Source organism: Macrotis lagotis, chromosome X (genome assembly GCF_037893015.1).
Source record: "Macrotis lagotis isolate mMagLag1 chromosome X, bilby.v1.9.chrom.fasta, whole genome shotgun sequence".
In the NCBI taxonomy this organism is placed as follows: Eukaryota; Metazoa; Chordata; class Mammalia; order Peramelemorphia; family Peramelidae; genus Macrotis; species Macrotis lagotis.
This window is the reverse complement of record NC_133666.1, coordinates 619536744-619548257: the sequence shown is the minus strand read 5'-3', so window position 1 is coordinate 619548257 and position 11514 is coordinate 619536744. Positions and strand designations below refer to the sequence as shown.

Sequence of the window (11514 nt, the reverse complement as noted above, 5' to 3'; positions counted from 1 at the left end):
CCTAACCTAACCCAATCTAACCTAACCTAACCTAACCCTAACCCTAACCTAACCTAACCCTAACCCTAACCCTAACCCCTAATCCTAACCCTTGTCCCAGACTCTTTGACTTAAAACACTCCCACAATCTGAATCCAATTTATTTTTCCCACATCTCTCACCACTTCCTTTCATGGGCTAGAGTCCAGCAAAACTGAACCTTTAGCTGATATCTTATTGTCTGATCCTGTTATCTCTTATTCTTTATGTTTCTTCCTTAAGGATATGATTTCTCTCTCATCACACTCAATTTGGATCAGTGTATACCATGGAAACAATGTAAAGATTGGCAAATTGCCTTCTGTGGGGGGTGGTGCGGGGAGGGAAGTAAGATTAGGGGAAAAATTGTAAAACTCAAAATAAATAAATCTTTTAAAAAAACCCAAACTGAACCTTTAGGTAGGTCTGCCTTCTTCCTCTGTGTAACGCACAGCCTGCCCTGGACCATTGTTCTCATCCTACCTTATTGAAGCCCAGTTACCACCTTCTCTAGGAAAACTCCAATACCTTCAACAGAACTTTCCTGGCACACTTTGGATCTTTCTTTTGGTTCTATTTTCTACTTTTTATCATTTGTGTTCCTATAGCTGCATTATTAGACCGCAAACAAATGGGGATCTGGGACTATGTGGATTTTCATCCTTGAAATCCCAGTTCTACAAAGCAGAAGGCCCTGGATCTGCCAGCACCTAATTGAAACAAAACAAAACAAAATGTTTAGATAATTGGACTGAATTGAAATGGATACCTAGCAGGGATGGGGTTTGTGGTTGACAATTGATGGGAGCAGCAACTTGGGGCTCATATTTGAGCCCAGACCAAGCCCTCCTTTATCTGCCCCCTCCACCTTCTTCCCAACTCGAGTCAGCAAGAAGTTGGACTCCTGGATGAGCATCCTCAGAGACTAGACTTCTTCCTCCCTTCCCCGTCAGAGCTCCACTGGCCTGGGAACTCAGAAAGTGAACCAGCGAGAGGATGAGTCCTCCCAGCGGCCTAGAGCAGGACCGGAAGTACTCCGGCCAGGAGCATTGGGAGGCTCTTGTTGCCAGGAGCTATTTGATTGGGGACCCACTTCCGGTCCTTGTTAGACTTTTAACTGACTTGCCTGGGTGAGTTGGGGCAAGGACAGGCATTTGTTTATGTATGCTTGTACCTTGGAAAAATGTATATGCATCCATGATGCCTGCTTATTCATGGGTTCGAAGGATGTGCAGACAGGTATATATATTTGTATTGGAAAGGTGTTCTGGCTGGCCTCTGTGTGTACTGACAGACTTGTAAACATGCATTTGTGTAAGTGTTGGAGGAGTATGTTGCATGCATATCTATGTGTTGGAAGAGTGTTCACGGAGGTATATGTGTATGTTGTTGGAAGGGTGTGCGTGCTTATTTGGGTGTATTGGAAAAGAGTAGATATATAAATATATTCACACATATGATATATATATATATGTGTGTGTGTGTGTGTGTGTGTGTGTGTGTGTGTATGTGTGTGTGTGTGTGTGTGTGTGCTCATATGAATATGTGTTTGTGTGGGATGTATGTCCATGCATGCATATATGTGTTGGAAGGGTGTGCATGCAGGTATACATATATATATATATATGTATGTATATATATTTGTGTGTGTGTGTGTGTGTGTGTGTGTGTGTGTGTGTGTGAGAGAGAGACAGAGAGAGAGAGAGTTGGCAGGATGTTTTACAAGGGAAGGGTGTGGGGAATTTGAAAACTGAGAGGGTCATGCTGTGGGATAGGGGAGCAGGGAGTAGTTCCACTGATTTGGGGGTAGATATTCCATTTAAAGGAGTGGGACATGTGAGTGGACCAAGGTTTGGCAGGAAGCTAGAATACTTGAAGGACACTAGTATAAGATAGAATGGGTTGGATCCAGAAGGTTAAGTGCCTTGAATGCCAGGCTAAAGAGGGCCTGGAAGGCTTGGGGGGAACTACTGAAGGTTTTTGAGCAAGGGGGAGTTGTGAATTAGGACCACACTTTAAGAACTGGCAGACTGTGAGGGAGAGAGAGAGAATGTCTGTCTGTCTTTTTGTAGAACAGGTAGAACAGAGTCAGGATCATTGAGAAATCAACAAACATTGGATTGGGGTCAGGATCTGGGTTTCAAACGTTGGATAATTAACTTTTGGGGGCTTAGGTTTCTCATCGGGACCTCAGAAGTTCAGCATAGTAGTGGGTTGGAAACTTGTAGCTAGAAAATTGAATAGTGAGAAGGTATTGAGGAAATGAGAGTAGAATGAGAGTAGAAAAGGGAAGTGATAGTTTGAGAGGATGGCAGGGTCAGATGAAGAATTTTTAAGGATGGGGAAGAACTAGGCATATTTGTGGAAAGCAGGTAAGGAATCAGTAGAAAGAAAAAGATGAAAGATGAGAAAGGGGGAATGATTTCTGGGGAAGAAAGCTCCTGGATGAAAAAAAAGTGGTGGGATAAGGGGTACCTGCTATATGTGAGGCTCCTAAGGATATAAAGAAAAGCAAAAACAGGCTGTACTTTTAAGGAGTTTCCAATCTAATGGTACAAACAGAGAGGTGAACATTTGATGAGAAAAATCACCTCTTTCTAGAGCAAAAGAGACAATAAAAGGTGAAGATTTACAGATGTGGAGGAAGGGAAGTAAAGTAAGTTTTCTTAATAAAGTGAGAGGTAAGGTCATCTGCTGAAATGAAAGAAAAAGGGAAGTGAGGGAGGTATAGAAGGTCAAAGAAAGAGAATGTTAAAACAGCTGTGAAGGGAACATTCTAGAGAATTATATATAATAATAGTTCCAGGTTCTTGTTAAGAATTTTATAATGCCTCACAAAAACTCTGGGAGAAAGGTGCTCTTATTATTCCCATTTTACATATGAGAAAACTGAGGGAACCAGGTCTGAGATTGGATTTTAACTCAAATCCTCCTGACTCCAGGTCCTTTGGAAAGATATAAAGATTGCTACTATATAGTAATGAGGGCCCTTTTAAGATAAGATAATATGAATTTGCAGTGGACTCAGCCAACACAATTGTAGGCTTTTCTCCATGGGTGCAGGAGCGAGAAGAGAGATGGGAAGTGGAAGAAAAGGAAATAAGAAGCATTTATTTAGAGCCTATTATATACCAGAAACCTTGCTAAATATTTTACAAATATTATCTCATTTGATCCTCTTGATAGCCTCAGAAGATAGTGCTATTATTATTCCCTTTTTACATTTGAAGAAACTGAGGTAGCAGACATTAAGTGACATGTCCAGGATCATACAGCTAGTAAATGTCTGAGGCTTGATTTGAACTCACGTCCTGACTCCAGATCCAGTGCTCTAGCCATCTAATTGACTCTGATGGGATGATGATGGGAATGAACAAGTATTGAGGCCTGACATACATGTCCTTGTGTTAGGACAAGAGGGCAAAGAACCCAGGTTTGAAGGGAATTGTGCAAGTGAACAAGTCAACTATAGATTTGAGACTGTGAGGTAAGAAAAATGAAGCCAAAGAAGGGATGATGGGTTGATAGGGTAGAAAGAAGTGGAAGGACTAGAGGTCATGGTGAAGATGTAGGATAATAGAGTTTTAGCAGGAGTAAAATAGAGGAAGAAATGGAAAATAAGAGATTATGATCAAAAAAGGGGCATTTTGGTTCAAGAACATGGAAATGACAGTTATCAATGATGGTGGAGTCTCATGTCTATGGATGTCAAAGAGATTGTTGAGCTTCATTGCTCAAAAGACTAAGGTGTTAGAAGAGACATTAGCATACATAGGATAAAGGGACCAGAGGAATGATTTTTGGTACAAGACAGGGAAAACCTAGTTGTCATAGTAACTGACACATATTAACAGACACTTTACCAACAATTTCTCAGTCCCACAACAACCCTATGAACTATTTTACAGCTGTCTCCATTTTACAGATGAAGAAACTGAGGCCCTGAGAGGTTTTGCCCATAGTAAGTGTTAGAGGTAGGATTGGAATTCAGGTTTTCATGACTCCAGGTGAGTGAAGAATTTTATTCTCTCTGTTACTCTGATGTTGCCTCTAAAGTTGGAGTCTTCTAGGAGTGGAATAGGCTGCCCTGACAGGTAGTGAGCCTTCTACCAGGTGTTCATATGGGAATTTGGATGGCCACTTGTCAGGAATGTTGCAGGAGGGATTCCTATTCACTTTTTGGACCAGAACTGATTTGTATCTCCTCATCAAATACAATCCCTTTCTCTGCTTGTACCCTTGGTACCATCTTCTCCTATCTCCTTCAGCAGATTCCCTATAGTTATTCTCACCTAATGGTTAATCTCTACTGGCCCCTACCCTGCTGACTACAAACTTCCAGGTCTCATTATCCTTAAAAACCCTCAAAAAAATTCCTTCCCTTTCACAGTCAGACTCCTAGGAAATAAAAAAAAAAGACCTTCTCCACTTGTTTTCTATTTTTTCTCCTCTGTTTTACCATCTGTCTTCTGACCTTATCATTCCACCGAAACTACTCTTTCCAGGGTTACCAATGATCCCTTAAAATGATTTTTTATTGATATCTTTTATTTTTACCTTGCCTAAATTTCCTCCTGTATTCTCTCCTCTCCCAGAAAGTTATCCTATATAGTAAAATTGGAATATGACATCACCAATGATCTTGTAATTGACAAATCCAATGGATCCTTCTCAGTCCTCATTCTTCTTCTTGACCTTTCTGAAGCCTTTGACACTCTTGACCATATATTTCTGGATACACTTTTTTTTGCAAGGCAAATGGGGTTAAGTGGCTTGCCCAAGGCCACACAGCTAGGTAATTATTAAGTGTCTGAGGTCGGATTTGAACTCAGTTACTCCTGACTCCAAGGCCGGTGCTCTATCCACTGCGCCACCTATCTTCTGTGTGTTTAAAAACATGTTTCTATCTCTTTTCTTTTTTCTTTCTTTCTTTTTTTTTTGCTACCAGCTCTGAACTGAGAGTCCTGTAGATCTCAAACTTCCTATATCCAAAATGTGAAATTCCCTATGTCCCTTTCCCCCTAAGATTTCTCCTCTCCCTAAATTCCTTATCTTTCAAGTATACCACTATCCGTGCAGTAATTCAAGTTCACTATCTCAGTCAGACTCCTCTACCCTTCTTTCACTCTACAGGTGGATTTTTAGTGTATATATTCCTAAAGCAAACACCTACATATCCAGTTGCCAAGTCTTGTTGTTTCTACCTCCACAATCCCTCTTACATTGATCCTTTCCACTCATCTTTATACCTGCCACCCTTGCATAGATTCTTATAGCCTAGACTATGGCAATGGTCTCTTACTTAGTCTCCTTATTAAAATTTCTCTCCTCTCTAAACTATCCTCTGCACAGCTGTTGTGATATTCTTAAAACACAGGTCTGACCTTATCATCACTTTCTTAGTGTAACTCTTTAGTATTCCAAGTATTAATTACAAACTCCACTGGCTTTGAAAGCACTTCAAAACTTGACCCAGTCTACCTTTCCAGGTTTATGATATATTACTTCCCTTTACACACACTTTTCAGTCTAGCCAAATTTATCTTGTTGCTGTTCTTCACAAAAGACACTTCCATGTCTTGTCTGCCCCCAATGCCTGGAATTTATTCCCTCCTCTCTTCTGCCTCTTAGCATCTCTTGTGCTATTATTCAGTCATGTCCAGTTCTTCCATGACACTATTTCACTATTTGGGGCATTTCTAGTCAAAGATACTGGAGGGCTTTTCTGTTTTCTTCTCCAGTTCATCTTACAGATGAGGAAACTGAGACAAATAATTAAGTGAATTCTTCAAGGTCACATAGCTAGTAATTGAATGAGGTTGGATTTGAACTCATGAAGATGAGTCTTTGTGATTCTAAGTCCAGAGATCTATTCACTGTGTCTCCTAACTGTCCTTTAGAATTACTAACTTTTTTCAAAGCTCGGTTCAAGCTTTATTTTCTTTTATTCTTTAATTTATTTTTCTAATTACATATAAAAACAATTTTTACCATTCAATTTTTAAATTTTGAGTTCCAAATTCTCTCCCTTCTTCCCTCCCCACCCCCTCATTGACAAGACAAGCACTTTGATATGTTATACATGTGTGTCATGTAAAGCCTTTTTCTATATTAATCATATTGTAAAAGAAAATCTTCAAGAAAAATAAAGTAAAAAAGTTTATTTCAATTTGTATTCTGATACCTTCAGTTTTTCCCCTCTGGGAATGGATAGCATTTTCATCATAAATTCTTTAGAGCTGTCTTGGATCATTGTATTGCTGAGAAGAACTAAGTCTTTCATAGATTGTAATATTGCTGTTACTGCATACAGTGTTTTCCTGGTGCTATCCATTTCACTTTATATCAGTTCATTTAAGTTTTTCCTGGTTTTTCCTGAGAGCATCTTGCTCATCAATTCTTATTGAACAATAGTAGTCCATTACAATCGTGTTTTATTAATGTCTTTTGTTTTAGTATCAGCCATTTTACAATATTCCTCTCCCCATCCTCCAATCACAGTGAGACTTTCCATGTAACAAAGAAGTTAAGCAAAACCAACAGAGGTATATCTTCCACACCATTTTATGCAACAGTCATATGCAAAGTACTCTAATTCAAGGAAAGAAGAGAAAGGCATTATGGCTTGTTCAATTTTGCTTTATAAAAATGAGCTGTTTAAGATTCTTATTTTTTGTTGTAATTTATATATTTGTAGGATAATCCTTTTAAAAACTGAATTTAAAATCTTAATTTGATTGAAAACCTACAAATTGTAAATTCTCTCATGATTTACGATCATTTAGCCACTGCTCTGCTTAGCTGCCAATCTCTTTATCTCTCTCCTCAGCAATTGTAAGATGGATACCCTTTCCTCTAGGAAGAGAGATCCAAGGCCTATTACCTTTGCCAATAACAAAAATGTTTGAAAGCCTAGTGGCAAAACTATTGCCATTGGCATCTTTTACATGAACAACATCAAAAGAGCCAGGTTGTTTCTTCCTATTTGTAATCACACCAATTCAACCAAAGTTGGCTCCACCGGTCACCATACATAGGTTTCCAGTATCAAACTTGATGAACTCAGTGATTTTTGCCAGCTTCTAAATCAATCTGAACTGTATCATTCACTTTGATGAGGGGATCTGGATAACAGATAGTACGGGCATCATGGGTCACCAGATGGGGAATACCCTTTGTACCCACAAAGATTTTTCTCACTTTGCATAACTTATACTTAGCCTCCTCAGCTGTGATACAATGAACAGCAAAGCATCCCTTTGTGTCATATACCAAATGGAAATGTTCCCCTGTCTTCTCAATGCTAATGACATCCATAAAACCAGCAGTTATATGTGATATCAGTGCAGACCTTGCCATCAATCTTGATGAATCACTTCATGCAGATCTTCTTTACTTCATCTCCAGTTAGGGCATACTTGAGCCTGTTTCTCAGGAAGATGATGATGGGAAGACATTCTCTCACCTTGTGGGGACCTGTAGATGGTCTTGGAGAAAATACTCCTGTTAACTTATCCAGCAATCAGTGCTTTGGAGCTGCTACACGTTTCAGATGTTTCTTGGGACCACAAGCCATGGCTACACTAAATCTGGGATAAAGCAGGAAATTTACTTGACTGCAGGTAGGGTCGGGGACTACTTAATGGCTGTGTTTGGCCACGTCACTTTAACCCTCTGGGCCTTGGCGTCTTTTCCAGAAGCACGACCGGTTGGTCCCAGGGCCGCATGGCAAGAGTCCATTACAATCATGGACTACAATTTCTATAAACATTCTTTAATTGATAGGTATCCCCTCAATTTCCAGGTCTTTGCCATCAGAAAGTCAAATTCCATTTTATGTGAGCTGTATAAAGATACTATTTTCTTTTCTTTTCTTTTTTTGTCTTAGATCCCAAGGCCTGGAACAAGATACATAGCAGGCACTTAATAAATACTTGTTGTTTGATTGATTGATGATCTTTTAAGGTCCTGTCCAACTTTGAGATTTCAGGTCTATGTGATTGTTATTCATGGGTCCATTTTTTCTGTCCTTGTAAGAGGAAGAAAGAATCCAAGGATTAAAGTTACATGAAAATTGGCTTTTCCTAACTTTGTTAGAACATCAGATAACAATCCCAAAAAAGAGTGGTAAGGTAAACACCTGATTAAAGACTTATTGTGTAGAGGGAACAGGTAAGAATGATGGTGTTTCCAAGTCTCTCTATCCTATACCCTAATCCAGCAGTCCTAAAGTATTTTGTATAGCCCTAGGTACCATTTTTTTTTTTTTTTTTTAGGAGAGATCTATGAAAATGAAAGGAAAGTGGCCAGGATGGGAAAAAGACAGAAAAGCTTTGGTTGAAGGAACTGGAAATGTCTAGAGAAGAGACAACTTAAAGGAAGTTTAATAGTTGTTTTCAAGTTTTCGAAATGTCACTGGCAGAAGGGATTAAACTTCCTCTGCTTGACTCCAGAGGGTAGAACTAGCACTATGGGAAGAAGTAACAGAAAGATAGATTTTTGGATCGATATAAGGGTAAACTTCCTAATAATTATAGCTATTCAGAAGTAGAATGGATCACTTGGAGAAGTTGGGGAACTTGCAGACAAAGTTAACCAATACTGGATTCCCTTTGAGATCCTATAATGTGATTCAGGACTGTGTGAATTTTTCAACTAAGTTATTAATATATGAATTGTTCACACTAGAGGAGGGAAAGAACTGGGAAATCCAAAATTCAGTTCTATGTAATCTACATGCCCATGATTCCTTCTACTGCTATGGTATCTCAGCATGTTAAAGTACTTTTTAGGGGTTCAGGTCATGGTGATTGGTGATGATTTGGTGAAAGAGAGGGTTTTAAGCAAACAGCTGTGTCTAGGACCCCTTCATTTCTGATAAAGAAGGAGAATTCTAGTGAGTCAGGGAACTTAAAAAAGGACTGGTCTCATTCATGGCTCCTCTGTTTTTCCTTAGCTCTGCCTGCTCCCCAAGTATCTGCCCTTTTCCCTAAGGGAGTCGAGGAGCCTTGGCAATGGCATCTGTGTTCCTGATACTGGCCAAGTCCCAGGTGAGCTGTCCTTCCAGAGGTCCTGCCACTTGTCTTCTTTATTCAGTTGTAGAGATGGCTGCTAGTTCCACCCTCTTTTTAACTCTTCCTTTCCCTCATATTCCCAGGATTATAGATGTAAACAGTATAGAGCCCATGGTCTATACTCTTTGAATCACAGGGGTATTTGGTCAGTTCTTGGCCCTATTTCTAGCTGGGGCTTAGAAGTTGTGGTCATGAGGTTCACACGTTCCAGGTGGGCCCTACTTTCTATAATTCTCTTTGGGATCTGCTGCCAAGTAGGGCCTTGTGTCCTTCCCTTCCAATGTGTCTTTTTTGCTCAACAAACTCCATTTAGAGCTCTAAACTAGACCCCCATTGAATATGACACTATAGGTATATAAGTATTATCTTGGCTCTTTTTTCCATGATTCCCTTTAGGGAAGATCTCTTCCCCGCCCCCCCCCCCCATCCTTTCCAGGAGTCATAGAAGTTATATGTGATGATTATATAACCCTTTCCTATCCTGACTGTCATCTCCACACTGCTTATTTACATCTTCTTAGTAGGTCAGTAAGATCAAAGCTGGATTCTTAGGGTCCTGTTCTTGAATTAGTTTGGACAGTGGTCCAAGACTCTTCTTGGCCCAAGTCCTTCTGTGTGGAAATGTTGGGGAATCCAGAGAATTTCCTTGACATGATCCAAATGAAGGAGGAATTTAGAACCTGTAACTCTATGCTCACATTAGATGGAATTCCCTCCTCTAGTTCTATATAAAACAAGCTCAGTCAAAGCTGTTTCATGTCTCATAGAAGTAATACTTGCAATTTGGTGGCTGTCACTAGGTGAACAATAGTTTACAAAAAAACAAAATTTACTTAATTTTATGTTTATCTAGTCAGAAAATATTTATTCATTGTCTACTCTGGGTAGGGATTATTTATACACTCCAGGGGATAATAATAACTAGCAATTATATAGTGCTTTAGGGTTTGGAAAGTGCTTGGAAAATGTATTATTTCATCTGATGCTCACAGTAATTTTGGGAGGTATGTGGCATTATTATTCCCATTTTATAGATAGGAAAACTGAGGCAAACAGTGGTTAAGTGACTTGTCCAGAGTCACACATCTAGTGATAGTCTGAGTCTGGATTTGAATTTAAATCTTCATGACTCCGAGTTCAGCACTCTACTTATTGACTGTCTAGAAGGCTGAGCTTCAGTCCCATATTGATTTTATATTTAATGCAGAAAGCACTGATGAAGAGCTTACAGTGTTTGGTTGGGTGATGGAAATGAATATGTGCAAGGAGAAAACAAAAAACCAGTCTTTGGTATCAAAGAGCTAAAATTCTACTAGGGGAATTTATGGAAGAGGGAAGGGAAGAGAGGAAAGAGAGGGAAGAGTACACAGATCAGAGGAGACTTTCCATAGAAGGTTACACCTGAGTTACGGTCTAAAAGAAGCAAATAATTCTAAGAGACTGAGGAGAAAGTATACCAGATAGATGGTCAGTGCAAAGCCTCAGAGACTGCAGATGGGATATCAGGTATAGGGAATAGGAAATAAAAGAGTCTGACAAGAACATAGAGTTAATGGGAAGGAATTACATACAACCAAGCTAGAAAGAGGGATTAGAAACCTTTAAATGCTAAGGGGAAGACTTTGTGTTTTATTCTAGTAACTATAGGGAGCCACCAGAGTTTCTTGAACAGGAGAGATACTGCTAGAAAATTATTTTAGGAAGATTACATTGGCAGGAGAGTGGTTGGGGAGAGACTGGAGGCTGTTCATGTTAAGGGAGATGAGGGTCTGAGGTTGTAAGGTGAGACTTTGGCCCAGAGAAGGGAATGGAAACAGGAGATGTTATGGACATGGAATCAACAAGTTATGGTGTCTTTGGTGATGGAGGTAGGGAGTGCAATGAGAGATAGGAAAGAGTAAAGGATAATTTTGAGGCTTGGAACCTGGGTAATTAGAGGAAGAATATTGGTATTTTCATCAGAATTAGTGAAATTTGGAGAAGAGGTTTTATTTAGGGGGAAAACAATGAGTTTTGTTTCAGACATTTAAGGTTAACATGTCTAGAGAATCATTTAGACAGAGAAGTCCGACAAACTTTTGGTGATTTGTTGCTGCCTCTTTTCTCCTTTCCTCAGCCTCAGATGGTTCTCTGTTCTTCCTTACTCCTCCAGTAGATAGAGAGATCCAGGAGTCATGTGCAGAGGAATGATAATTGAATCCATTGGAGTTGATGAGAATCACCATTTCACTTCAGCAGACATTTATTAAGTACTTATTTCTGCTAGGCCCTGGGGATACAAAGACAAAAAAACTATAGCCCCTGCCCTCAAGGTGCTTACATTTTCCTGAGACCATTGATATGTATAGAAGTACACAAACAGTAAATATATAACACTACAAAATTCCAGTGGAGAAAAAGTGCTAATAATGGGGGAGGAGGG

At 39.5% G+C, this 11514-nt stretch overlaps 1 protein-coding gene and 1 pseudogene across 1 annotated transcript in view; one reads left to right on the top strand and one right to left on the bottom strand.

The window, feature by feature from the left end:
* Nucleotides 1-1128: 1128 nt before the first annotated feature.
* The window catches only part of LOC141500085 (uncharacterized), a 49394-nt gene continuing 39008 nt past the window's right edge, over nucleotides 1129-11514 (top strand). The window contains 2 exon segments of the mRNA XM_074202982.1: nucleotides 1129-1257; nucleotides 3927-9068. Coding sequence (XP_074059083.1) covers nucleotides 9033-9068 — 36 coding nt within the window. The 5' untranslated portion in view covers nucleotides 1129-1257; nucleotides 3927-9032.
* Nucleotides 6816-7690, bottom strand: LOC141499434 (small ribosomal subunit protein eS4-like; annotated as a pseudogene).